Genomic DNA, 27,771 nt, shown 5'->3' on the forward strand with positions numbered 1-27,771 from the left:
CTTTGAGATCAACGGAGAGGAGAGGTCGTGCGCCCCGCACCGAGCAGCTCACCCTGGAACGCTCTGGGTGCCAAGCCGAAACGGGAATCTCGCACTGCAGATCCCATGAGACGACTATCAGGGAGAACCCCGTACCTGGATGAATCAGCGTGGCCGGCTCTGAGCCGAAACCCACCTTCAACTTCAACACCTGCTCCGCCAAAGAAAGACAAACAAGCAGCTGCAACCAAAACGCCTCCACCGACCCCGCTCCCAGGGACAAAGCAACCAGCAAGAGCCTCAAAACATTCTGACTCTGTGGGAATCCCACTGAAAAACAGATTTTCTGCACTCCAGCCTGAGCCTCTGAGTGAAACTTTGCCTTCAAACATCAACAGTGAGGCAAGACCAACACATCCATCCCCCAAAGCTCCAAAGGACAAAGTGACCACCAGGAAAACAAAAGATATCCCAAAAGTGCTTATTGTTGAAGATGAGGTAGTAAAGGGAATCAGTGATGTTTGCAATCCCAGGAAAACAAGAGTGATGTATTTTCCTGGTGACACTGTATTTGATTTAACCAACAAACTGCTCTCTCTAACCACTGATCAGCCAGATATTCAGACTTTAGTTGTGCATGTTGGAGCCAAAGATCTGGCAAAGCAAAAGTCTGAGATTCTGAAAAAGGGCTTTAATATTCTTCTGAACACTATAGGAAAATTAAAAATGAAGTTATTTCTCAGTGGTCCATTCCATCACTTCAATAGGGAGACAAAAAACACTCCAGTCTGCTCACGATCAACAAATGGCTGATTAAAAGCTGCTCTACCAGCTCAGTGACCTTCATGATAACCTCTGGATCTATTGGCAGAGTTTTCAGCTTTTTGGAAGAGGAGGACGCAATCTGAATAAATATGGGATAAAGCTACTCGCTGCAAACCTTTTTTATTTTATCAATAAGGACAGCAACAGGATCATCACGTCAGAAGAACAGGCTCAAGGATGTCTGACTAGAATGGAGCCCGCCGCATATCAGGAGGATAATATTCCAAACAAGCTGATAAATCGACTGGAGACGGAGCGACTGCTTCCCTCGCTCCTTCCCCCCTCCCTCTCTGCTCCTCCAATCATTCACAGGATTCAATAATACCAATGAAGAAATGTCTTCCGGACCAGAGTTTCTTAAATTTACAGATGGAATGAATCAAAAGGTTCGCCTCGGCACGTCTCTCCTTAGCACTCAGTAGCAGACCTCACTACCTCATCCTCCTTTTCCTCTGGAAAGGAGGATGGATCCTTTCCAGAGGATCCATCCTCTGGAAAGTGATGGATCCTTTCCAGAGGAACCATCACTCTGCGTTTCTGAGGTCTGAGGCCGGGGACCAGATATTATCTTACACCCGTCTTCCTCCAGAATGTATCTGGGCCCCGGGTTCTGCAGAACAGGACATTACCTGTCCAGATCACAACAAGAAAATTGACAAAAAACAGAAATATGAAATACAGCGGTCCTAATGCGAACCTCAGACTGAAAATCTTTTTGCCTCCAAACCACTTAAAGTAGCTCTTTTAAATTCCAGATCACCCTGTGCTAAAGCTCTATTAATTAATGATTTTCATCACTGGGCATAATATTGATGTTATGTTTCTGACAGAAACATGGTTGAATGACAATAATGACCAAATCGTTGAATCAGCGCCTCCTAACTACAAATTTTTAAGTGAGAATAGAAAACATAAAACAGGAGGAGGCGTGGCTTCTATATTAAAGAAAACCATAAATTGTAGTAAACTTTCTTTGGGTCATTTCATGTCTTTTGAGTATCTTGGAATTCAGGTTAAAAGGAACTTTGTAGGAACTTGACACTAACTTTATACAAAACTCCAAAATTTTGTTACGGACTTGAATGATCTTTTATCTCTCATATGCATTGATTATGATTGTTTAATAATTGTTGGTGATTTCAACATTCATGTGGACAAACTTCAAGACAGAGGGGCAAAAAAGCTTTTAATATTTTAGAAAATTTTGGTTTAACACAACATGTCAAACAAGCAACACACACTCAAGGACACACACTGGACATGGTTATCAGTAAGGGTGTGAATATTTCCAATGTCTCTGTAACTGATGACGCCCTGTCGGATCACTTTGCTGTTATCTTGAAGTTCTTTATTCTTTGACCCGCTTGGACAAACAGCTGCTGTCACAAAACGTTCTTTTACAGAAAACATTTAATCAAATCTACTCTTCCTCCTCACCCTTAAGCTGTAATGATGTAGATAAGTTGGTAGATGATTTTCAGTCTAAAGTTCATATAACATTGATTCTATTGGCCCAATTAAAGTAAAGGTTGTGTCTGGTAGGAAGAAATCTCCATGGAGAAAAGCACAAACAGTTGTGAGTACATAACTGTTTGTCGCAGGGCAAAACCAAAATGGCGTAAAACTCAACTTCACGTTCATAATGACATCTATAAAGAAAGACTACGTAACTATCACTCAACACTAAAACATGCAAGGGAGGCTTTCTTTGCAGATGTTATTAACAAAAACATGAACAATGCTGGAGCTTTATTTGCAACAGTTGACAGGCTCACAAACCCTCCTGTGACGTTACCACATGAATCCAATCTAATGCTGATGGAACAAGTTTTCCAGCTTCTTTTCAGAGAAAATTCAAAAAAATCAGAGGATTAATCTGCACATCAACTCTAAAGCCAGAACCATTGCTGTACCAAAACAAAACAAATACAGGAAAAATGACCCATTTTCAACTACTTCATTATAAAACCCTAGAAGAAATTATAAGTCAATTAAGTTCAAGCTCCTGCTGTCTGGATGTCCTACCCACACATGTCTTTAAGAAAGTCCTGCCTGTTATTGCTGATCTGATCCAAATTGTAACATCTCACTCACATCAGGCGTTTTCCCCCAGGCCTTGAAAACGGCAGTTATTAAACCACTGTTAAAAAAGAACAATCTGGACAAATCACTACTGCAGAATTACAGGCCGATCTCTGACCTCTGACCTCCCATTCATCAGCAAAGTTATTGAAAAAACTGTGAAAACAATTAAATTGTTTCCTCATGATGACCAACTGCTTTGACTCTTTCCAGTCTGGTTTTTGTGCTCACCGTAGCACAGAGACTGGCCTAGTCAAAGTATTCAATGATATCATATAAATACGGACTGTGAGAACCACAGTGCTGGTTCTGTTGGACCTCAGTGCAGCTTTTGACATTTTACTGAATCGACTGGAGAGTTGGGTTGGACTCTCTGGTTCGGTGCTCAACTGGTTTGAATCTTACATAAAGAACAGGAATTTCTTTGTTTCAATTGGAAACTTCTCATCAAAGAGGTCAAAGGTCACATGTGGGATACCCCAAGGTTCAATTCTAGGACCCCTCTTATTCAATAATTATATTCTCCCACTAGCTCAGGTTATAACAGAAAATAATATTAGCCACCATAACTGTGCTGATGACACAGCTCTACATTATGGTGTCACCAGGTGACCTTTGACCCCATCCAATCACTGAATAAATGCTTAGAACAGATAAATGTGTGGATGTGCCAAAACTTTCTCCAGCTGAACAGAAACAAAACTGAAGTCATTATTTTTGGACCTAAAGAGGAACGATCTAAAGTCAATGCACAGCTTCAGTTATTACAACTAAAAACTAGCGATCAGGCCCGAAACCTGGGAGTAGTGATGGACTCGGACCTGAACCTTCAGAGCCATATAAAGACAGTTACAAAGTCGGCCTTCTATCATCTGAAGAACATCTCCAGGATTAGAGGACTAATGTCTCAGCCAGATCTAGAGAAACTCATTCATGCGTTTATCTTTAGTCACATTGATTATTGTAACAGCGTCTTCACAGGCCTGTCCAACAAATCAATCCTCCAGCTGCAGCTGATCCAGAAGCTGCTGCTCCTGTTCTCACTAAACCAGGAAGATAGAGACATAACAGCAGTTTTAAAGTCCCTCCACTGGCTCCCTGTAGCTCAAAGAATAGATTTTAAAATACTGTTGTTGGTTTACAAATCACTGAACGGTTTAGCACCACAATACGTCAAATATCTGCTGTTGTTGTGTCAACCTTCCAGACCTCTCAGGTTCTGGTTCTGGTTCTGCTCTGCATCCCCAGAACCAGAACCAAATGAGGAGAAGCAGCTTTCAGCATCTATGCACCAAAAATTTGGAACAAACTTCCAGAAAACTGTAAAAAAAAAAAGTAGAAACCCTGACTTCCTTTAAATCTAAACTAAAAACACACATGTTTAGAGTTGTATTTGAAATGTAATCAATTCAAAATGTAGTGATGGAACTTGACTTAATGTATTGTTTATTCTATGTTGCATGACTTTGTGTTTTTGTGTTTATGATGTAAAGCACTTTGAAAAGCATTGCTGCTGAAATGTGCTATACTAATAAAATTTGATTTGATTTTGATTTTACTGTAAAACAAGGTCCAGCAGCAACCTACCATAAGCTGCTCCAAGGTGCAACATGCTGGGCAGGCAGCCAGGTTGTAGAAAACCAAATGGTGACTGGTGAAGGGAGTGCATGATAAGTATGACACCTACTCTAGATAGGATTTTATTACAGGATACAAACCAGACCTCTATCATCACAAGGTTCTGCAACAGGTGACCTGAGAGAAGGCTGCAAGCTCTTCAAAAGGCTGACACCAGCTGTTATGCTTTTCACGCCTTTTTGGCCAAAATCCACAACAATAGATATGTGAACATTATGTAAAATATATTTTTGTTACAAAAACTACATACTGCTCTTTAAGCCTAAATGGTTTTCTGTAGATTTGAAAATCATACACTGCTGCCTGACAGAAGTGAAGTGCAAAACTGAATCAAGAAAAGCCTTACCCAGTTCATTGATGCTCTGAGCAGCCTTAGTAATCTCCCTGCTGCCACCCTGCAGCTGGCCCTGCAGCCTCTTGCTCAGGTACAAGATGCGTATGATCCTCCTCAGCAGGTCACAGGCCACCTGGAGCAGAGAACAGATACAATTACCTATGTAAACAGGGACCCAGGGCATTGATATAAATACTACAAACGTATTTGCACAATTTGGTCAGTTTAACATTTATCAATTAGAAAGATATATATTCTGGGAAATTATAAAATGATGCATGGTTTCAAACATTTTATTTTACAAATAACTTCAGTGTGGTGTGCATTTGTATTCAGCCCCTGCTGTTTCATCTGCAGGTCTTCAGTTCAATTCAAAAACACTTTATATGCCAAAGAAATCATTGCTATTTTTATTTTTGCTATAACATATCTATGGCTGAAACAAATAATCAAATTAATCATGATAAATTATGAATTGATTATTAAAATAATCATCAACTAATTTAGTAATCAATTAATCATTAACTGAAATATAAAGACTAAGAAAAAGGCTGTTACTAAGAGCAGTAATTAAGCTAAAACTATGCAAAATGGTTTGAACTTTCTCCAGCTCTCACTAATATTTGGTCCTGGTCTGCTTCCATGAAGCTTTTGGATTAAGGATCATAGTTCAGCTATAATGTTGTGACAACTGTCCATTAGTAAAATAGTGAGAGAAAAAATCCTTTCAGCTTCACAAATCCAGAACCAAAGGGAATAATTGTCAAAACATGATGTGTGAATCAGAGTAATTATAAACAAAAGTCTACAAAGAAGAATAAATCAAAACTAGAAAAATGTGCATGTCCTGTGAGAATGTAGTATGAAAGATGTAAGATGATTTTTTTTTGTGAAAATTGCAGAAGCATTTCAAGTCAACTGCAGAAGTCTTGCAGAAATGTAAGAAATAAACAAAAGTAGCAGAAGAAGATAAAAGTCTGCAAAACATGCATAGTATAGTAAGGACAAAGCAGAGAAAGTGGAAGACAAAGATTTATTGTTATCAAAGGGAAAGCTGAAAACCAAAATCCTCATTACTACATAGAAATTGTCATTCTATTCAAACTTAAGGGTCGAGTCTGAGACACTGAAAGTGATTACTCTCATACATAATGCCAGGGGCCCCAGAGAGTGCCCTCAGAATCACACTAACGTTTTTACAGCCACTGTTTCATCAATATTTAATCATGATTCCTTCTTCACTGCACAAACAAATAAACAGTACCTCAGTGTACTGACCAAGCAGCACTGAACAACTTGCTTGACAAAACCCTCATCTTACCCACAATATATAAAACAAAGCACAAAAAAAGATTTTCAAATAGAAAAAAAAATCACACTTGCCCTTCTTCCCCATACATCTGTCATACAAGCAGATTGTTGTGCAAAAAAGGATTATTCATAAAATCAAGAATATTATGGAGAACCCTGAGCATCCTCATATTGAGACTGTCATGAAAGAGAGGGTATTCAGTCAGACTTCTCCACATTCATTGTAGTACAGACGATCCTTCCTGCCCACAACCATCAGCATCTACTCTTGTTTCATCAGTTTCCAAAATCACATGCAAAAAAAAAAAACCTTGTAAAAACGCACACTCTGTGGGACACAGCTGGATAGCACACTGAATAAAAAAGTTGAGGAGTCCAAATGATCGTGTTTCATGAGGGTCAGGAAGGGCTAAACATGCCAAATTTTGTTTTAATGGCAGCAGCTTGCTCTCCTGTAAGAATCAGCAGGAGTAACTGTTATTTCTGTTATTGAAAGAAACTGTGCCTCAATTGTAGTTTTCTGAATGTTCACTAATATTTAAAAAGTGTAAATACGTGTGATGTATTTTTGTGACGACATATTGTACACACTCAGTATTGTACTTAGAAAATATCCAACACAACATTGTGGCATAAATGTTCCTAAATATGGTTATATTTCACAAAAAAGGCGATACCAGGGCCAATTGCAACATGTTCGAAACACTAAATAATAAAACACCTCCATCATTCTCAAGCAGCTGACCACAAAGCAACCTATTTGAACAAATGTAAAGTTTGATATGTTGCTTACTGCTTAGCAACAGCAGTGACTCTCGAGTGAGAAGTGGGGAAACCTTCAAGCACAGCATCTCCTGCAATGTCCTGAGAGACTAAACTCTGCTGTGCCTGGTTATTGTAGTGATGTTAGTGTATAAATAATCTCCATCAACAATTACAGTCATAGTAAAACATTTTGAATCTAGTTTCCGATGAGGCTCGTTTGTTAGGTTAAAAGCACCTTTTGAAGTTACGTTCGTCATAAAGGCAAGTAGGAGTAAAATTTCACAGGTGAAAATTGTTGATCCCCATAACAAGATTGTAGGGAACTGAAAGGACTGCTGTTTCCTCTGAAATGAAATAGCATCTGAGAGACTTCAGGATTTCATGTAAACCTTATTATGTAAACCTCTTGCACAAAATACAGTGATGCACCGAATCCATCCAAGCCCACATCTTAGACTGATTGTTTTACAGTGTGACAACAAGATGGCCAATAAAAGCATGTGTGGTAAATGCCAAAAAAGCTACTTTAACTGAGGAATACCTAACTCAAGGACACAAAAAAAGATGAAGATTAGATCAGTCAATTATATTTCATCAGTGTGTTTTGTCTCTTGACTATGACATAGATTGCATCAGGAATTTCACTTAATTTTGTTAACGTAGTCACACCGTCTGATATATTTATTTGATCCAAGGCATAGTAAGAACCCAATGACTTTTACTATGCTTTGAAACAGAAAAACAACTTTTTACCAGCAATGTAAAACATAATTCACAATCAGATAGATCACGTTTAAACTTACCTGCAGTCTGGCTAGCTGAGTGATTCTGCCCACAATCTTATTATAGGGATCAACGATCTTTGTCCTCATTCTGGAAAGAAACACATTTTATAACTGACCATCATCCAGGTGTTTTCCACCTAAGGAACTTCTGCAGTAAACAGAGAACCTATCTAGTGTTTTCATGATTATGCAGCAGGAAGGTCAATGCTATAAAAGAAAATAAATATTACAAAAACAAACACTTGAAGACAACAAAGTATACTTGGAATAAAAGGTTCTAACTTAACTCTGAGAAACTTTTACTTTTTGAAGTAACATTTACATTTGGACTGGGCATCCAGGTATGAAATGAAGAAGCTCTGTGGTACTTAAAACCCTGAAGTTAAAGACTACTCTAGGTAGCATGGACGTAGAATATTTTCTACACTAAGCGAAAATGGCTTCTTCATTTCGAACAAATCTGTCAGCTACAGATTCCATCGGCTCATTGCATGTGAAAAAAGATTAACACAAATATTGAAAATACTCATTAACACAACAGAGACATTGTGATCTTCAATGGTCACAAACTGTAGCATATAAACGTGTTTTCATCAATATTGTTCCAGCATCTGAAACAGTGTCAATAGCTGACTTTATCTAGATGCTGATGATTTCTGGTTCAGCTAGTGTGTTCTTTAAAGTTCCTGGGATCATTCAACCTTGATATTCAACTCAGTTCTAATGGATCAACAGCCAAATTCCATCTAAAACACCCTGATCATTCAGTTGTTTATTTACCTCTCAACAGCAGCCTGCAGTGCATTAATCCTTGTCTGCATCATTTGAAGAACCCCTGAAAATAAAAAAAATGTGTCTTTCAAAACATTAGATTGAAATTGAAAGAGCTTACTTTTCTAGAATGCACTACCTCCATCTGGTGGTACCAACCGATGCTCACAGTTTTCTAAAGATGTTTTTTTTTCAAATCTATTTTGTAGGCATGTAATATAACTAAAGTGCTGGAAAATGTTAAAATATTTTCTACATTCTCTTTTTTGCACACACAAACAATCTTGAATTGATATTAGTTACGTCAACATTTGATTTTCTTTTGGAATCAGTATGACATTTTTGAATTTGATTGCTAATCATCAAATATATTCAAATTCATGATCGATCGGCAACAACAACTAACCTCGATACTTTCTTAGTTATTTAGGTATCTTCTAATTATCTAGGATCGGTTTGCAGGAGCAGTAGCCTAAGCATGCTTAGGTGATGTACCTAAGCAAATCAGGCTTAGGTACACCACCTCCCTCTCCCTAGCTACTTGGACTGGGGAGAGGGAACCCATTTCACAATTACAGGACCCAAAAGCAAAATGCAGAGTAAAAAAAAGTGGGTAAATACCTTCAAGAGACTCAATCCCTGTAGCCTGAGCCAACAAGTCTTCATGTCTTGCCACAACCTGAAAAGAAAGGGAAAAAAAACACACGCAATCCAGAGAGCTTGATTGAAATGTAGTGTTGAGTTCCATAGAATGATAAAATGCAAAAGAGTAGCAGGCAGAATTGAGACCTCCTCAATCTGAGCCTGGGGACTCTTGGTTGGGCTCTGCAGTCTCTGGGGACGAGGTCTCCAAGGTGGTTAAAAAGCTCCTCGGTGGCAGGGCCCCAAGGTGGATGAGATTCGGCCAGAGTTTCTTAAAGCTCTGACTGTTGTAGGGTTGTGCTGGCCGACGCGACTCTGCAATATCTCATTTCATTCCTCCTGGTCATGGAACACTGGACCGGCAGGGTCCTGGAGGGTGCATGGGAGTTCACCCGGGTGAGGTGTTTCGGGCACGTCCCACAGGGAGGAGGCCCCGGGGAAGACCCAGGAAATGCTGGAGGGACTATGTCTCCCGACTGGAATGCCTTGGGACTCTCCCAGAGGAGCTGGAAGAAGTGGCTGGGGAGAGGGAAGTCTGGGCCTCCCTTCTGAAGCTGCTACCCCCACGACCCCGTATAAGCGGGAGACAATAAATGGATGGATGGTTTACTTTGTAAAAGTTTAAAGAATCATCTTGATAATTGGATTGTTGCGTTTCCATGGCTACAATATGGCGTAATCTCTATGTTTGAGTTGGGATGGTTCACAAATACATCTCCGCAAATAACCAATAATCAGTGATTGATTTTAAACTCGGTCAATAAACCTGGTCTCCCTCTCACAGATTCACCTTATTGATATTTAAACATGTTAGTGATGCTGAGGTTCTTAGTGGGAAGGGTTTCTAAGGCCCCATAGTACCTTGGGCCGGCCCTGCATGAACAACCACTGTGATGCGCATCTCTGGAATCTACCTGGAATCTTCCAATGCCAGTCCACTGATGCTTGGCTTTTGATTTATTTAATTGTGGCATGTTTGGCTTTGTGGGGTGCAGATCCTGTAGCAGCGGCTTTAACGCACCTGGTAGTAACGTTAAGGTGAAGCAGAGCAAACAGTGAGCAGGCGGTACCAGGTATTACCGGGGATTTGAGATGCATCGCAACTCACGATGATCGTCAGTTCCGTGTCTTATATCAAGATGTTTGATATAAACACAGACATTCTTTCTATCTGTCGGTGGGAGTGACTCAGACTGCCTGTAGCGAACTGGCAATTTGGCAAAATAATTACATTTTCAGAAATTTTCTATGCAGCCAAAGCATTTCTACAGTTAGGGCCAGAAATATTTGGACAGTGACACAGGTTTTGTTATTTTAGCTGTTGACAAAAATATGTTCAGAAATACAATTTATATATAATATGGGCTGAAAGTGCACACTCCCAGCTGCAATATGAGAGTTTCCACATCCAAATCGGAGAAAGGGTTTAGGAATCATAGCTCTGTAATGCAGAGCTTCCTCTTTTTCAAGGGACCAAAAGTAATTGGACAATGACTCTAAAGGCTGCAATTAACTCAAAAGGCCTTTCCCTCGTTAACCTGTAATCAAGTAAGTAGTTAAAAGGTCTGGGGTTGTTTCCAGGTGTGTGGTTTTGCATTTGGAAGCTGTTGCTGTGACCAGACAACATGCGGTCAAAGGAGCTCTCAATTGACGTGAAGCAGAACATCCTGAGGCTGAAAAAAAGGAAAAAATCCATCAGAGAGATAGCAGACATGCTTGGAGTAGCAAAATCAACAGTCTGGTACATTCTGAGGAAAAAGGAATTGACTGGTGAGCTTGGGAACTCAAAAAGGCCTGGGCGTCCACGGAAGACAACGATGGTGGATGATCGCCGCATACTTTCTTTGGTGAAGAAGAACCCGTTCACAACATCAACTGAGGTCCAGAACACTCTCAGAGAAGTAGGTGTATCTGTCTCTAAGTCAACAGTAAAGAGAAGACTCCATGAAAGCAAATACAAAGGGTTCACATGTAGATGCAAACCATTCATCAATTCCAAAAATAGACAGGCCAGAGTTAAATTTGCCCAAAACACCTCAAGAAGCCAGCCCAGTTCTGGAAAAGTATTCTATGGACAGATGAGACAAAGATCAACCTGTACCAGAATGATGGGAAGAAAAAAGTTTGGAGAAGAAAGGGAACGGCACATGATCCAAGGCACACACATCCTCTGTAAAACATGGTGGAGGCAACGTGATGGCATGGGCATGCATGGCTTTCAATGGCACTGGGTCACTTGTGTTTATTGATGACATAACAGCAGACAAGAGTAGCTGGATGAATTCTGAAGTGTACCGGGATATACTGTCAGCCCAGATTCAGCCAAATGCTGCAAAGTTGATCGGACGCCGCTTCACAGTACAGATGGATAATGACCCCAAGCATACAGCCAAAGCTACCCAGGAGTTCATGAGAGCAAAAAGGTGGAATATTCTGCAATGGCCAAGTCAATCACCAGATCTCAACCCAATTGAGCATGCATTTCACTTGCTCAAATCCAGACTTCAGACGGAAAGACCCACTAACAAGCAAGACCTGAAGGCTGCGGCTGTAGGCCTGGCAAAGCATTAAGAAGGAGGGAAGCCAGCGTTTGGTGATGTACATGGGTTCCAGACTTAAGGCAGTGATTGCCTCCAAAGGATTCGCAACAAAATATTGAGAAAAAACTTTTTTGTTTGGGTTATGTTTATATGTCCAATTACTTTTGAGCTCCTAAAATGTGGAGTGTTTGTAAACAAATGTGTACAATTCCTACATTTTCTATCACATATTTTTGTTCAACCCTTTAAATTAAACGTTACAATCTGCACTTGAATTCTGTTATAGAGGTTTCATTTCAAATCCAATGCGGTGGCATGCAGAGCCCAACTCACAAATATTGTGTTACTGTCCAAATATTTCTGGCCCTAACTGTATGTTTAGGGGTGAAGAAGGCTTTTTCCATTATTGCGAGGACAATTATGAAAATATAAATACAACACTTTTTCTCATGTCAACATCAGTCTTACATTTTCATTCACAAAACAAGGTAAAAAAATAAATAAATAAAATTCTTGCCCATAAAATGAGAGTTGGAAGATACAAATCCGGCCCCCCCTCACCATGGCAGTGGCAGAGCCAGAGGGGTGGCCGGGGTGGCACTTGCCACCCCCAGCAGACCCCTGGCCACCCCTAGTGCCACCCCACTGGAAATGGTAATTTTAAAATATAATACTTATGAGATCGGCAAAGATTTGCCAGGAAAACTGTAATTTCCGACTGTCCCTGAAGGCAGCTCGATGCCCGACGCTGTTCATTGGTTAAACTGACATGTCGGTCCTGCTTGATCCAAAACATCCGCGGCTTTAGAGTTACAGCATCCAGGAGTTCTGCAGGTATTTACGACATTTTACCGCTCAGCGGTAACCGCTGTTACCTTCCTAATGAGAGGCGGCTCTTGTCATACATTTCTAAAAAGAAAAACAAAATGGTTGTGCACCGCTGCGTAGTGCCTCGTTTATTATATTAGCCATGCTAGTGCTGATAGATCGTGTTTTAGACAGATTCTTTTAACATATGTTTTAGTGACATGCTGCCCTCTAATGTTTTATATCTCCCAGCTCTTGCTTGAAATGTGTGTGGTAAGAATATGAGAAAAACCATTAAGTTCTATAATGACTGAAATGTAAGTAGGCTATGTCATATTAAAGCTTTGAATTTTAACCTTACTAGATATATTAATTAATTTTGAACGAAAGGAAACAAATATCTTTTCCTTTCGTTCCATGGAACGGTCCATTTGTATATGGACCCCTCTGATAAAGCCTTGCTCACCCTTTGGCCACCCCTTGAAAAAAAGTCTAGCTCCGCCACTGCACCATGGACCCAGTGACTGAACAACTGACTCATTATTAGACTACGTTTATTTTGATAAATTATTATATTTAGCTAAATATTATTGCTGAGGGGCATAAGCAATACAAAAGCAATACAAAATACAAAAATTTTTAAAAATGGGGCACGAGCTCAAGCCGACACAGGGGCTGTAATGCGCGCTCCCGACACAGAGGGAACAGATTTTCACAGTTGAACCGAATTTCGCACCAGACCTCTTTGTGATTGCTGTGAATGAAGCGGATGTCAGTACCTGGCTGTGCAGCTCCTTGTCGAGCTGGCTGATGCCCTGTGCCAGCTTGGCCAACTGCTCGGCGATGACGGCATGATGGATAGCCTGTGCTGTGTACGTCTTCACGTCAAAATCTTCGTCCAGGAAATCCGAATAGGTCTCTGCAAACAGAGCAGTAGGGCATTATATGCTCCCACCAGCAGACCAGTCCGGACCGGACCGGACCGGAGCGGTCCCGGTTGGTCTGCCAGCAAACTGAGTAGCTTTTGTGGATCACTGCATTAAAAGAACGGGAGTCTTAATTACTAAACACTTTCTAAACGCCACAAGCTCCACTGACTCTGAAAGAGAAGGATGATTACATGTACAGGAGCTGAAGAAGTTAGCTTGTAGCACAGCATCCTTGCCCATTTTTTGTCAGGTATCGTTTGTTGTTGTTATTTTTATTGTTAGTTTGTGTGTTTGGTGAAAAAAGACAAGCTCACCATCTTTCAGAAGTGAATTCGTGGAAACTTCTTTACCGTCCTCCATGTTGACACTTCCGTGTGTGACGTACTCTTCTTCTGGTCAGCTTGCAGAGAGATTTTTGGAGCAGTGCGCCACTTCACGGCCAACGTGTGCGAAATTCTGTTCCCCTTGTGGCTGCAGCTGTCACTGCAGCCAGAGAGGCGGAGTTGAACTTTTGTGCTATTTTTAATCTCCAAGAGAATCAGTCTTTTTTCAACTTTTGTCATGTTCACTTTAGCCTGACAAATAAGAGTCAGTCTTTCACCTTTCTCCAACACATTGTGTGTATTTATAATTTAATTGCTTTTGTTGGAAGCCACGTAATAGCGGGCAGGGCCGTTAAAAAGTTCAAAAGTGGCACATTGAACAACGCAAATAAATTAAGAATCTAATATTTAATCAGATCATACTGTATCATCGTCATCATGTGGGGACAATAGAAAGCAAATATAGTTTATGTTTTCTTCGACAGCTATACTGTTGCTGTTTCTGCTGCTGATGACGGCTAGCCTGTGCTGTGTACAGCGGACCTGAGACAACACAGCCCTCCATGACCATCAAGGGTCATGGTTATGATGGGACCATTTCTTTATGTCAGATTATCTGATATAAAGGTAAAGAGCCCTAAGGGGACATGGAGAAAAAAGAAAAGGAAAAGAAATCCCGACTTACTTTCTCAAGATCCTAAGAAAATAAGTCAGGATATCGGGATTTCTCATTTCTTAAATAAATACTAAATTTTTACTTGAAATTTTGGAGACATGTCAGTAGTTAATAGAATGAAAGAACAATGTTGTTTATACTCAAACATATACATACCTATATAAAGTAAAATCAGTGAAACTGATTACTTTCAGTAATCTGAATTTTTTCCAGACCTGTATGTCTCAAGATGCTCGGTCCCTGTCCAATGGGGTAGCAAGGATCACAAGGTGAGCTTCAGGCTTCAGGAGTTGCATCGCTCTGATGTTTCTAAAAGCATTTTTTTTCTTTCTTTGAAGAGAGAGGAATTATTTTCTCATGTATCGCAGAAATTCACAGAGAAATACTTTAATGCATAAATGCTAGAACTTATTATTTAAGACCAATAAATGACATTATCAATGAAAGAAAAATAGTAACTAGAAATATTTTTCATCCAGTAATCTGTCATATTTTACAGAAGAACTGGATTTTCCAGAAAACCTGCACTCTCATCTTCTCAGGAAGTCTAAGTTTTCAGGTCCTACTATCAGCTATTGTTTTATGTTTATATCAGCAATTAAAAATGATAAACACAATGTGTTGGAAAACAGTGTTTGGTGAGTGACTTTTATTTGTCAGGCTAAAGGGAACAAAAGTTTGAAAAAGACTTGACTCTCTTGGAGATTAAAAATAACTCAGAACTGTGTAAGACGAAGCGCACACAAGACCAGGTTTATTTATTTATTCTAGAGTTTTGTTATTGCCATCTTCTTAACAGAGTTTGATTGTAGGAATCTGCCCTGCAATTGGGTCCCTGAAACACACCAGACATGATGTAGTAAAATATATACTTAATTGTTACTTTTTTGGAGCAATTACATCATTGTCCTAGTAACTTTCTTTACATCTCACAATCACAACAACCCCAGTTCGATTCCTGATCTGCCTTTGAGCTTTCAATTTGACATATGAAGGGGATTAGGGGCATTATTTATTTAAAAAGAAAAGAAAAAAATGTCATAGACACTGTAGAAATTACTTTTGCAGTCTGATTTACGGTTTTACATTACAGATATAAATCAACCAAAATGTGTAATTTTGGTTGATTAGTACTGTTCATTTTAGAGTTATTGATTGCTGACAATATTACAGGATTTTTCTATCAATTTTACAATTTCTAAGACCTCCACAATAAATATGTTTTCTACATTTCATAACTGAAAAAATTAATTGAAATTTACGTTTCTTGACTTTCATTTATTTTCTACAGTAACATGAATGCTTTGGATGTTACAGTTTGTAACTGTCGGTGTCTTACAATATTTTTATCATAAATTTTACTCTGGGTTTTTTACAGTGCAGCTACCACTCAAAAATGACAGTTCCACATGCCTGTCTCAAAAGCAGCATACAGTGAAAACAGATGAACAACAAAATTGAGCTATAATAATACAAATCGCTGAAGTTTTGATTATCTAAAAGTCTACAATAGGTTAAGAAAACATTTTCAATTTCTTTGGCCAGGCTCATAATACCGCGACATTATTATGCTTCAATAAGGACATCAATTCTCTGAGTTTTGTGTAGGAAACATTTCCCTTTATGAGGTACATATACTGTATAGAGCAATATCTTTAAGTAGAAACACCAGGCATGATTTAGTAAAAGATATATTTTATTTTTATTTTTTGGAGCAATTACATCATTGTCCTGGTCACTTCCTTTACATCTCTTAATCATATCACAACATCCAATCACATTCAAATCAGTGTTCACAAAACAAGCATTCAATTAGCAAACTACTGAGGTTTTAAAGCACAAAGCCACAAGATGAACTGGAAAAAAACACAGCTCCTTATTAAAGCTGCAGATGATTTGGGACCATAGGCTCAAAGTCAGCCCCTCTCCAAGGGATGCAGCATTTATCAGTGGCATTTCACTTTCCAAACTACAAAAAGAAAATGTTACACTTGTACCCTTTGCACCTCTCAGCACTTGAGAGGTGCAATAGATTGGAATCCCTTCTCTTTTGTGACAAAAAAAACCAAATAAATCTGAAGATCCACCTCTGGGACTGACCATGGCATATCAAGATTTATTCAACAGGAGCAGATTCACAATGAACCCTTAGTAAGGTATTTTGCTCTTTCGTGGTAAAAGTTCATCTTTGGAAGAGCGAAGAGGAAAACAAGTCATAAATCTGAATCCTGGTTTAATTCAGGCAACCTGATTGTTCATGTCAGCTGGTATTTAATCTAAATGATTCCCCTATGCTAAAGTCCATCCAGAATAGATGAGTAAATTGTAAACCAAACACCTAAATCATTTTCTGATGACATAAGTAAAACTTATTAAAGAGAAAAAGGAAATGATGGGTCATAAAGAACAGCAGCTAAATGAACAAAGGTCTTATTTGAGTCAACTGTTTAAACCAAAGGTGCCCAATTGATTTGAGACCAAGAGTTACTTTTTCTCTCATCAAGTGGCTGAGTACTCCACATCACACAAAGATGTAAAAAGTGTAAATGAAACTATTGACTTATTTTATAGGACAAGTTATCTCTTACTGAAGTGTATGAGTGATGGTTGTCTTGATCTGTCCTTTGCAGAAAAGCCAGCATAAGTAAAGCATTCTGCTGCTGGGAAAGCCTCACCCTATAAGAGTCAGACAACTTGGCAGTGATTGTCATGGCCCTGAGCTATGGCGGGCATCCTTTTGTTTCAATTTTGAAAATAATTTCTTCAGTTGCATCAATTAATAGATACACATGTTACTATATTAACAGTTTTGATCATTACTTGAGAATTACATCCACTTCTCCATCAGGATGTGTCTGTGGAAAAAATCAATTCAGGTCGATTGCCATCTACATGTTGGGCATCCTGGTTTACACACTCAAACACAACTCTTGTGATTGATTCACAACTTAAAGATAAAATAAAGCTTGGGTAAGCTCTGCATTCCTGACTTGATGATGTGGAGTTTTGTCATCAGTGGTCATCTGTGACCACTATGCATTCAGTGGTAAGTTTCAGCTACAGCCTGAAAGAATTCTGAGTTCAGTAGAATGCAACTCTCATTCTATTGTACAAATGTGAACTTATATATTATCAAGTTCAATAGATCCCAAACTACATTCACCCATTTACACACTGATGGCAAGTTACTGGATAGTAGCCACTAGCCACAGCTGCCCCAGTCGCACTGTGACAGAGAGGAGGCAACAAAACACTAGCCAGGCCCTGTGACCACCATCAGCAGGCAAGGTGGGTGACATCTTGCCCAACAGCACAACAACAGAGGTGGATGGAGTGAGAACCCAACAACTGAGGGACGATCTCCTACCACCATCACCCCATCGTCTGTGGAGTCCAGAAGAGAGACCAACGATGCATTTTGTCACTTTTAAACTTGCCTTGAGAAGTTTGATGGTGACATCAACACCATTCTCTTGCACACAAACCTTTGTTTCAGAATGTCCTTTTGACTTGATTTCAAACATGTTCCCTACAGGTCAGAACCTTTTCTGATTCTTTTCACTTTCTTGAACTAATAAATATGGGAATGATGCCTGAAAGCAGAGGACTAAATTACAATTGGTGAATCTACTTATTTAGAAAATAACTCTGCATCTAAATAGGCAACACTAATAAATTAAATCATGATAAACAAAGCTTATGAAGTCACAGAACTTCCAGTGATTTTCTGTGTTATTCTCCATTTCATTCTGCTGCACACAGATGTACCAGCAAGCCTTCTCTCCTGCTGTTTGTGAAAAGGTTGGACGATGCAGTGACCTGGCACATGTCCTCTCCTAGAGCAAGCTGCTGACTTCTTCAGAACAATTTTCACGTCTGCCACGTTATGCTCCACCTGTCAGTCTCTTCTCCAGCCGGTCCAGCTTTGCCAGATTTTCCTTGAGAAGTTTGGAACCAGGATTCAGATGCAGGGCCCGCTCATAGTACATCCTGGCAGCTGCATAGTCTCCCTGTGTCCAGACACATGTACTATATTGTGTTAACACATGTACTATATTCAAATAAAGATGCAAGATAGTACAATTGCGCTTGTGTCAAAGGAACGAGGACACTGATCTGCACTCACACCTGTCTATAATTCCTGCTCTCCTTAATCATAGTCTGGACATCTGTCACCTCCAAGTCACTGAATAATAATAAACAGATCTACGTATGATAATCATTAGTCTTTAATTCTGGTTTAATTCAAATAATCCAGTTATTGTAAAGGAACTGATTCAAGTTCTGCATGTTGCAACATATGGATGATCTGTGCACGGCGTTCAATGACCACTCTTTCTATTTCTACTATTTCCGAGCCGTTGGTTCAATTTTTCAGCGTCTGACAACTTTAGAGTATTTCTGTGCTATAATATTGTACAGTATATAGACAATTAATATGCTATTGTTTTCATCCAGAAATTTTATGCATGTGTCCAACGCTGGAGAGCCAACAAGCTTTTCTTTTACATGCCATCCGTAGCTGGAGTGCGGCTATGAATGGCATGTGAACATAATTTAGATTTTTTAAGATACGTTATCACCTTGATGTGCTGAATCCCTCCCATGTTCATCCAGGCCTGAGACTGGTCAGGCTTCAGATCAACAGCCAACTTGTAATTCTAAAAGGAGAAAAAACAGACAATGAAGAGAGCAAATGAATCAGCAAACAAATCAGAAAGCTCCAATAACATTTGGCATCAGGCTGCATAGAGTCAAACAGTCCAATATAACAGCAATCTAAGTTTAAGGTGAAGAATAATTGATGCTATCGACCTTTTGAAAAAAAATGCAGCACCTTATTGGCAATAAAACAAACAGAAAGAATGTAACTGTGCCCTCCTGTTTTATCTAGAAAATGCTTGTGGTCTTCTAAGCTGTTGCACAATAGCAAGTCTGCGATCCATATATAGGGACACAGTTTTAAGTAAATAACACTCCAGCGTCAGCTTCCTATTTGATGTTGTAACAAACAGTGTTCAGTGACAGACTGCTGCTCCCCAAGTGCCGGACCAATAGATTCAAGAACTCCTTTGTCCCCCGCGCCTTCAGACTGTACAACTCCTCTCTGGGGGGGAAGGAAAGGAAGAAGGGAAGAATAATATCACTGTGTACCTTTGTATTTAATCTGTATTTTTTTGTATTCTTTTGCATATGCTTACTGTGTGCCATTTTTCTGCCTGTAAGCTGCTGGTAACTTCAATTTCCTGAGGGAGTCTTCCCAAGGGATCAATAAAGTACAAGTCTAAACACAACCAGATCTCCATGGAAACTATTTTTTTCTGTCATTTTCAGTATGATGAATGAATGAGTCCTGACCAGTGGAAATTCTGTTTTGTGCAGATGAACTGTTTCATCTCATCCTGCCTTCTGGCCGTTATTCACACAACACAGAACTGAATTATTATTTGAACTGAGCTGAGATGGTATCCGAGAACATTTAACAAGGTCGCACAAGAGAGTCTGGTCCTTTAGTGCATCTGTCACAGGAAAACCTCTTTGACAATTTCAATTTGGATAATTGCAATCTGTGTAAAACCTTGAATTGAGAGATACCATGCCCAATACAAATTGAAGTAGAATTAACATATTCTTGGACTGTGGGCCACTGGCTATCTGTAATAATTACTCATGGATCTTCATGACCATCCTTTTCAGATGGTCTAATGTAGGAACCGAGTCTTCTGTGATAACCAAACATAGATTATGGATCCTTGTTATTAAGCTCTTTCTTACTGGATCAAACAGAAGGATTGTCTCCACAGAGGAGGACAGGCTTTGACTAGGAAGATTTGGAAATCTGTTCTTGAATCTGTAAGTAATTTTTTTTATTGACTTTCCATATTAAATTTGTTTTGGATTTGTTGAAATGTAACTGTAAAAACCTTTTCAAAAAATAAATCTTTTGCTCATTGAATCCCTTTGTGTTTCCACTGATTAAGAAATAGCTTTAGGGCTGAAGGAGGAAATGTGTGGTTATTTATGAATGGACTAAGAGCTGATGTGCTTTTATATCCATAATATTTTCTGATTTGTGACAAAATTTTAACTGAATGAGAAACTACTGACTTCTGAATCTTGTGATTAGAAATACAAAGAGCAGCATCTAATAAGGATTTGAAAGAGCCTGAGTGGACAGTCAGAACAGCATTGAACAAACACAAGGTACGCCTATTGGCCAGGTGATCTATGCAAGAATTATTTTTTGGACTCTCTTGTAAATGAAATATGAGAGTCTAGCTGTATTTAAAAAAGCCTTAGTTAATCAGATCGGGACACATTGGAGTGACAGAACTTTATGCAGAACATTCAATTAAGAGTTCTTGTTGTGTACATAAATTCATGTAATGTAATCAAGATAAAAGCCTTAATTTTTCTCTCTGGCTAGTGCATAGGCAATGCAATAATATTAGCTTGCATTATTGGGATAGGAATCTGCCTTATTGTGCGCAGCAATACGTCCATTAACATTAGCACGAACATTAGCATTTCACTGCATTACGTGCATTATCTTTTTCTCTCAGGTTAGGGCTGAGCATTAGCATTAGCATTAGCCTTTTCCCTAAAATAAGCTTGTAGCTATTTTTGTTACTTATTAGCAATGTTTAGGACACTGAATGTGTCCTAAACACATACAGTGTTTAGGACACATTCAAAAGAAACATTTGAATGATAACCTACATGCCACTGACAGCATTTAGAATTACATTAGTTTTCTGGCTAATTTTAGATTAGACACTAATTTTAACATAATGAATGGTGCAAGTCTATGTTAGTCATCATGTTTGTGATTCTCCACATGCTACTTTTTAATTTTTTAGCATTGATGCTAATTTTTAGCATCAGAACGCTGGGTCCTAACCAACGGCACACTTTGGCAGGCTCCGGTTAAATTTCATCAGAAATGTTCTAGTTTTAACTGCTGTGCCTCTACTCTTTGCATTAAAGTTAGAATTAAATATCTGTCCTATCTAGTTGTTGCAAAGTCTATTATGATCCTGGTTTCTCTTGTGTATTTCTTGTAGAAAACCTATGTCCAATCTAGTTTTTTCTTATCTCCTAAAGTACTTTTCTCTGTAGCTCCAGTAAGTTCCAAGCCACAAATGTAACCAAATTAATTGATATTGTTTTTCTCCATCTGGTGTTATTGATGGTCATTGTCGGATAAATTGTGATGTTATTAATCAAATATTTGTTATTCTCATTAATCTTTATAATGTATCTTTTCTTATATGCTTTTATTGTTTAATTTCATCTTAGAGTTGAGGATGTTTCTGTATTGTTGATTTACTCTGATTCCTTTCTCAGAAAGCCTCACTGACGGAAAGCAGAGACAACAGTCTTCCTGCAGTGTTATCTCTTGGTGAAGAGCTCTGCTTCGTTGAGTTGCTGGATTGCAATAAAACCGTCACTGTGAAGATTCACTACATATTCTGTTTAACATTATGCCTGGAAGGAGATTATCTAGTGCAGAATTATTTGTGTGTTAGTTAGTAAATGACAATTGTGATACATTGGTTTCCCCTCCCTTTAGAGCTACAAAGTCCTTGTGATTAGGGATTCTGAAAACAATAAAAAGAGAGAAGCAGACAAATGTGCTTCAGAGCGGTAGGAGATTGTAACTGAAAGCACATCTCTCTGTTCTCCTCGCGAGTAAGAAAGAATCTAACTCTCTTGTCTTTCCTGTGTTTGTTTAATCTGTGTTTAATAGGTGTTTAACCCTAACAGTCATGTTTAATTATTTAATTCCATCCTCTCAGGATTGGAACACTCTGAATATATTGAATGGGGCCAAACATTCACCTCTTCCCATCTGCCAATTACTAAAGTAAAAGCAAATTAAAGTCATTGAACATTTAACTTACCACTAAGGTTTTTATGGTAAACATGTACACCTGATCAATACATCCATTGTGTTTGGTTTTTGACAAATAAGAGCTAAAATTGGTTAAATCCAGTACTGTAAATAAAGTATCATTCCAATCCCCTAGTCCACAAAATTAAAAAGTAATGCAATATCATTCAATGAGGTGTGAGAAATAAGGGCCGGGATTTGGTTTGGTACCATGCAAAAGAAAATTGTGCTTTTTCTATTTTAGAGAAACATTGAATACGATCATTTTGAAGGCACACATGTTTAGGTTTATCCACCCAGAAGCCATCTGGCTATCAGTGATGCACGCTGCTGTTTAGGGACATCAGCATCATCTCAAAAGTGAGAGGAAGGCATTTTTCAGAGGTCTTTTGAGGGATTTGTAATTTTTTTCTTGCTTCAATGTCACCTCTCCTAAGTGCCTAAAAACACAGATCAGTGCAAACCTGATATCTGCCTGGTTTCTCCGACCGACCGACCGACCGACCGACCGACCGACCGACCGACAGTCAGCAGTCAGTCAGTCGTCTTCCGCTTATCCGGGGTCGGGTTGTGGGAGTAGTTGCTTAAGAAGGGAGGCCCAGACTTCCCTCTCCCCAGCCACTTCCTCCAGCTCCTCTGGGGGAATCCCAAGGCGTTCCCAAGCCAGCCGAGAGACGTAGTCCCTTCAGCGTGTCCTGGGTCTTCCCCGGGGCCTCCTTCCTGTGGGACGTGCCCTAAACACCTCACCAGGGAGGCGTCCAGGAGGCATCCTGACCAGATGCCCGAGCCACCTCAACTGGCTCCTCTCGATGTGGAGGAGCAGCAGCTCTACTCTGAGTCCCTCCGGGATGACCGAGCTTCTCACCCTATCTCTAAGTCCACCCTACGGAGGAAACCCATTTTGGCCGCTTGTATCCGCGATCTCGTTCTTTCAGTCATTACCCAAAGCTCATGACCATAGATGAGGGTAGGAATGTAGATCGACTGGTAAATCGAGAGCTTCACTTTCTGGCTCAGCTCTCTCTTCACCGTGTCGGACCGGTACAGCACCCGCTTCACAGCGGACGCTGCACCAATCCGCTCCAACATGTCTCTTTATGTTTCCTGCTAATCTGCAGGGAAACATGGGGAAGACAAATTTGAAAAAAGATAGAGGGAATAAACATTACCTCAAAGGCTTTATCCAGCTGGTTCATCTCTCTCAGCTGGTTTCCTTTAGAAAAATACAATTCTGCCCTCACTCTCAGATCACTGGGATTCTGCTGCAGGGCCATGTCCAGAGCCAAAAGAGCCTGACACACACACACACACACACACACACACACACACACACACACACACACACACACACACACACACACACACACACACACACACACACACACACACACACACACCCACACACACACACACGCACACACACACACACACACACAACAATGAATAAAGTTACATTTCTGCTACATTTACCAGAAAGTTTGTTAAAGGAGTGAGAAACAAAAGAAGTGATAAAAGTTAGACCTGTCATTGCAAGGCTAAAAAGACAAAGAAACTTAATTGAAACACAAGCACATATTCCATCTTCTTTATCAGTTCTGCTGAACTGTTCAAAGCACTTTACAGCAAACTGGTTGACCATTTTCATGCATGTCTGGGAATGTGTAATTCCATCATTGTCCCACCAGAAACATAAATCCAATTTTATCATGATGAGCAGCAAATACGCCTGTTAAAACGATCACTGGTGATTTTTATGAAATATAATGTGTGAAAGCAGACGAATAGGATGAGTGTCAGCTGCTCTATAACAGTTGGTTGCTGATATGATATAACTTGATTGTTTCCACGGAAACCTCAGGAACAGAACCCAACCACTGTTGAGAGCTGATGGTTTGTGACAGAAATCACAAACGCTGTGAAACAACCGAACCACTGTACTTGACATGCAGTCAATTCAAAGTTTATTTAAATAGCAGATTTACAACAACCTCTACTGACCAACGTGCTTCGTAACAATCACAAAATCACCGAAAATAAAATTAAGTGACTTCTGGTTATGGCAGTTAAGACATGCTGGACCTTGCTCTGCTGTTGCTGTTGGAATAAGGACAAAAAAAAATTGATGTTCAAGGAAGATTTATGCGGAAAAAGGTACAATTTAATGTATAATGCATAACTTGACTAAACACATAAAGGGAAAACTGAGGCATCCAAACAAACAAAGCTGTTCAGCCCAAACCGTCATTGTTTTTGTTTGTAAGCGTACAAAAATATGGCTCTGCAAGAAGGAAAAAATGAGTCAGAAAATATTAAGTCTAATCAAATTCTGGCTGCCCTGGAGTCCGTAAGTCACGAGTCTTCCCCGAAGCTTGATAATGTGATGGTGACACTACAAGATGTGAAACAGGAGAGGAAAGGCGATAATGAACCTATGTCACAGAGGACCGCATTGCCGCAGCAGAAGACAAGGTGGCTAACCTACAAACTAAAAACAAATCAATGGAAGACAAACTCAAGACTTGAACAACTTAAGGCTTGTGAATTTGCTGGAAGGCGCTGTGAAGAAGTTTCATTCATATTCAATGATGTTCCTTTATGTATCGTATGAATGTAATGTTTTTTGTATCACAGTCAAGGTGTTTTTCTGTGCAGCTGGAAAAGGTGTACAACATTAGGTGTACAACTGCTAACATTAATGAGATACATGCAGGTGTAGAGTGACAGTCCTAGTGCGGTCTGCTCCCCAGAAATGAAAATAAAATCATGACACAAAACTATGCATTCCAGTCATTTGAAGAACATTTTGTTAAATTCACAGGATTAATAAACCTAAAACCAGTTTATTATCAAGGTAGAAGTTCAGGTTAATGACTAGTGAAAATTATACTTGGAAATTGCATGATGGGCATGCTGTGGTGACGTAGGGGGTTAGCACAACCCACGTATGGAGGCCTTAGTCCTCGACACGGCTGTTGTGGGTTTGACTCCTGGCCCTGGCGACATTTGCCACATGTCTTCCCCTCTCTCCCCATCCCCTCTTTCCTATCAGCGTACTTTCAAAAATACTGGCCATTCAAGCCAACCAAATCCTCGGAGGAGAGAAAAAGAAAGAAAGAAATTGCATTATTTTTATCTGAATGTTATGTGGCTATTGGCCTTTTTCTTTAAATGAGAATGAATGTCCATCGATGGGAAAGTAGACATTACGAGTCAGGGTTTCACTTTTTCAGTTCACAGTTCATGAAGTGAGTCTATTATAGTGTATGTTCACACACACAGAAACAGCCTAGCAGGTACTGTTCTATAGTTTGATATTATTTAAGTGACTCCAGAGAGGTTTGTGAAATTAATTACAAAACACAACAGTCACTAAACAAACTTCAAAAAGGAGCAACAAAAGTAACAAGGCATAAGGACTGGAATCACGCTAACTCATTATTTATCGAAATATTTTGCACATATGCACTATTTTGTACTGGACTACAAAATACTCCTTCAATTGAAAAGGAATATGTTGCTAAAGATACTCTATATATTTCAGAATATTACTCTCCTGTCACCTCCTGAATTCTTTTTGCAAATAAAGAAGAAGATAAATTTCTTATAGAATAATAGGAAGTCAACTAAACTCTGTTTGTCCTTACTATACCTTATGATTTTGGGATGATTATGGGATGATTGTGGACTTGAAGTGTAGTACTGTGCTGCACAGTTGAAATCTATGAAGAGTTATTACACTAATTATTCTCCACACTGGACTGACATGGAGACTCATGGTTTAGAATTCACTTTCCTCTTATATTTACATTTAAATTAAATGACAAAACAGACAAAGAACCCATTTCTTATAGACATGGTAAGAGTCCAGAAAAATGTAAAGATTTTTAATTGAACTGATTTGTTTATCTCAGTTCAGTTCTGAGAAAATTATTTTCAAACAAATAATATCGGATCCAAAGCTGTTTGTGTTTGGACTGTACCCAGAAAAACCTAATTACACTGAAAATGAGCAAACATTTATAAACTTAAGTTTGTTCAATGCAAAAAGATGTATGTTGTTGTTTTGGAAAAAGACTTATGGACCAACTGTCAATCAATGGTTGCGACAGATGTTATCTGCTCTCCCTCTGGAAAAGATTACATATGTATTAAATGGAAAATGAGATTCTCTTCCTTATATATTCCTTATATTCTTTAAATACTTGAACATGCCAGAAGATGGTGCAAGTGACTGAAGGAAATATCAACCGCACTTCCCATGGATGATTCTCTTACAATCCTGGTTATACCGCAACCCATCACAAATTCCACGCATCATCTTCCATATTGAGATATCAAATTCAACACTGTAAGAGTCATGTTGTTGATTTTTATTTATGTTTTATTTTGGCTTGAACACAATATACAAGTAATATCACCACTGCTAAACTTTGCTGAAAGTTCAAGCTGTTTGTCTAAATTGCTAGAATTTTAATAAAGACATTTTGGCAAAAAATAAAATAAAATTAAGCTGGCTAAAAATAATAAGACAATTACAAGATTAGCAGAAAATACCAAAAGCTAATAATATGAATAAAAACTAAGACACAATTAATTTCAGCTTCAGTGATTTCCCAAAAGAACTCTAATTTTTAATTGGTGTTGAAGGATAGTGAAAATCAATGAGTTTTCAGTTTAGACTTAAACTGACTGAGAAAACTTGACAGACAGAGGAGAACGCTCTCTCATCTCTAGTTTTTAACCTGGCTTAAAGTGTCTGCATATATATTTTTTCACCTTAATTTACTGCTGCTGAGCACCCCCTGCCCCCTCCCCCCAGTCCACCCAGAAATTTAGGTTTTAAATTAACCCTGCCCCCGACTTTCTTTCAGGTGCTTTGTTGAAACTCATAATTGACTCTTAAATAAATGATTATTTTTTTATCTTTATCAACAGTTTTGTCTCTTCGTTATTTTACTATTACACTCCAACCCTGTCCCTAGACTGTCTTGGGGACTTACCAGATGCACACATACACACCTCTGTGTAGTTGCCATGCTTGCTGTAGATGGCAGAGAGCAGGCGGTAACATTCGATACAGGTGGGCTCTCTGGAGATGATGTCCGAGGTCATCTTCTCTGCTTCTGAGCTCCGCCCAGCCATGGCCAGGACCTGAGCCTGGGACAAATAACACATGTGTCAATTCTGTATGTAAGTACATAACTACAAGCCAAAAAATGGGTTGTGTGCATTTTTTTTTTTGTTACCAAAGCCAGCCAGATATCAGTACTGTCTGACTGTAAGGTAGAAGCCTCTTTGTACACATGCAGTGCCTCCTCATAGCGGCCTGTGTTGTAGTACAGCGCTCCAAGGGGAGTCAGGATGTCAACTTTCCTGGTAACCATCAGAGCCCTGCAGAGGTCAGAGGTCACCATTTTAACTTTACATAAATGTGACTACATAGTCTGCAACAAACTAGTCACTCTTCCAT

General features: G+C 39.2%; 2 protein-coding genes across 3 annotated transcripts in view; both read right to left on the reverse strand.

The window, feature by feature from the left end:
- cog5 (component of oligomeric golgi complex 5) overlaps nt 1-13,820 on the reverse strand; it is a 64,087-nt gene extending 50,267 nt beyond the window's left edge. For both annotated transcript variants that reach the window (XM_055024235.1, XM_055024234.1), the window contains exons 1-6: nt 13,723-13,820; nt 13,259-13,398; nt 9,112-9,169; nt 8,500-8,554; nt 7,738-7,807; nt 4,871-4,991 (exon numbers count right to left, since the gene is read on the reverse strand). In XM_055024235.1, coding sequence (XP_054880210.1) covers nt 4,871-4,991; nt 7,738-7,807; nt 8,500-8,554; nt 9,112-9,169; nt 13,259-13,398; nt 13,723-13,768 — 490 coding nt within the window. In that variant the 5' untranslated portion in view covers nt 13,769-13,820. The remainder of the gene's footprint in view (nt 1-4,870; nt 4,992-7,737; nt 7,808-8,499; nt 8,555-9,111; nt 9,170-13,258; nt 13,399-13,722) is intronic.
- A 2,297-nt stretch (nt 13,821-16,117) lies between these two features.
- The window catches only part of tmtc1 (transmembrane O-mannosyltransferase targeting cadherins 1), a 79,155-nt gene continuing 67,501 nt past the window's right edge, over nt 16,118-27,771 (reverse strand). The window contains exons 15-19 of the mRNA XM_055024224.1: nt 27,548-27,692; nt 27,321-27,458; nt 23,471-23,593; nt 18,991-19,068; nt 16,118-18,417 (exon numbers count right to left, since the gene is read on the reverse strand). Of these exons, the coding sequence (XP_054880199.1) occupies nt 18,292-18,417; nt 18,991-19,068; nt 23,471-23,593; nt 27,321-27,458; nt 27,548-27,692 (610 nt within the window). The 3' untranslated portion in view covers nt 16,118-18,291. The remainder of the gene's footprint in view (nt 18,418-18,990; nt 19,069-23,470; nt 23,594-27,320; nt 27,459-27,547; nt 27,693-27,771) is intronic.

The sequence above is a fragment of the Poeciliopsis prolifica genome, unplaced genomic scaffold, assembly GCF_027474105.1.
Source record: "Poeciliopsis prolifica strain line A6 unplaced genomic scaffold, Auburn_PproV2 SCAFFOLD117, whole genome shotgun sequence".
Taxonomy (NCBI): Eukaryota; Metazoa; Chordata; class Actinopteri; order Cyprinodontiformes; family Poeciliidae; genus Poeciliopsis; species Poeciliopsis prolifica.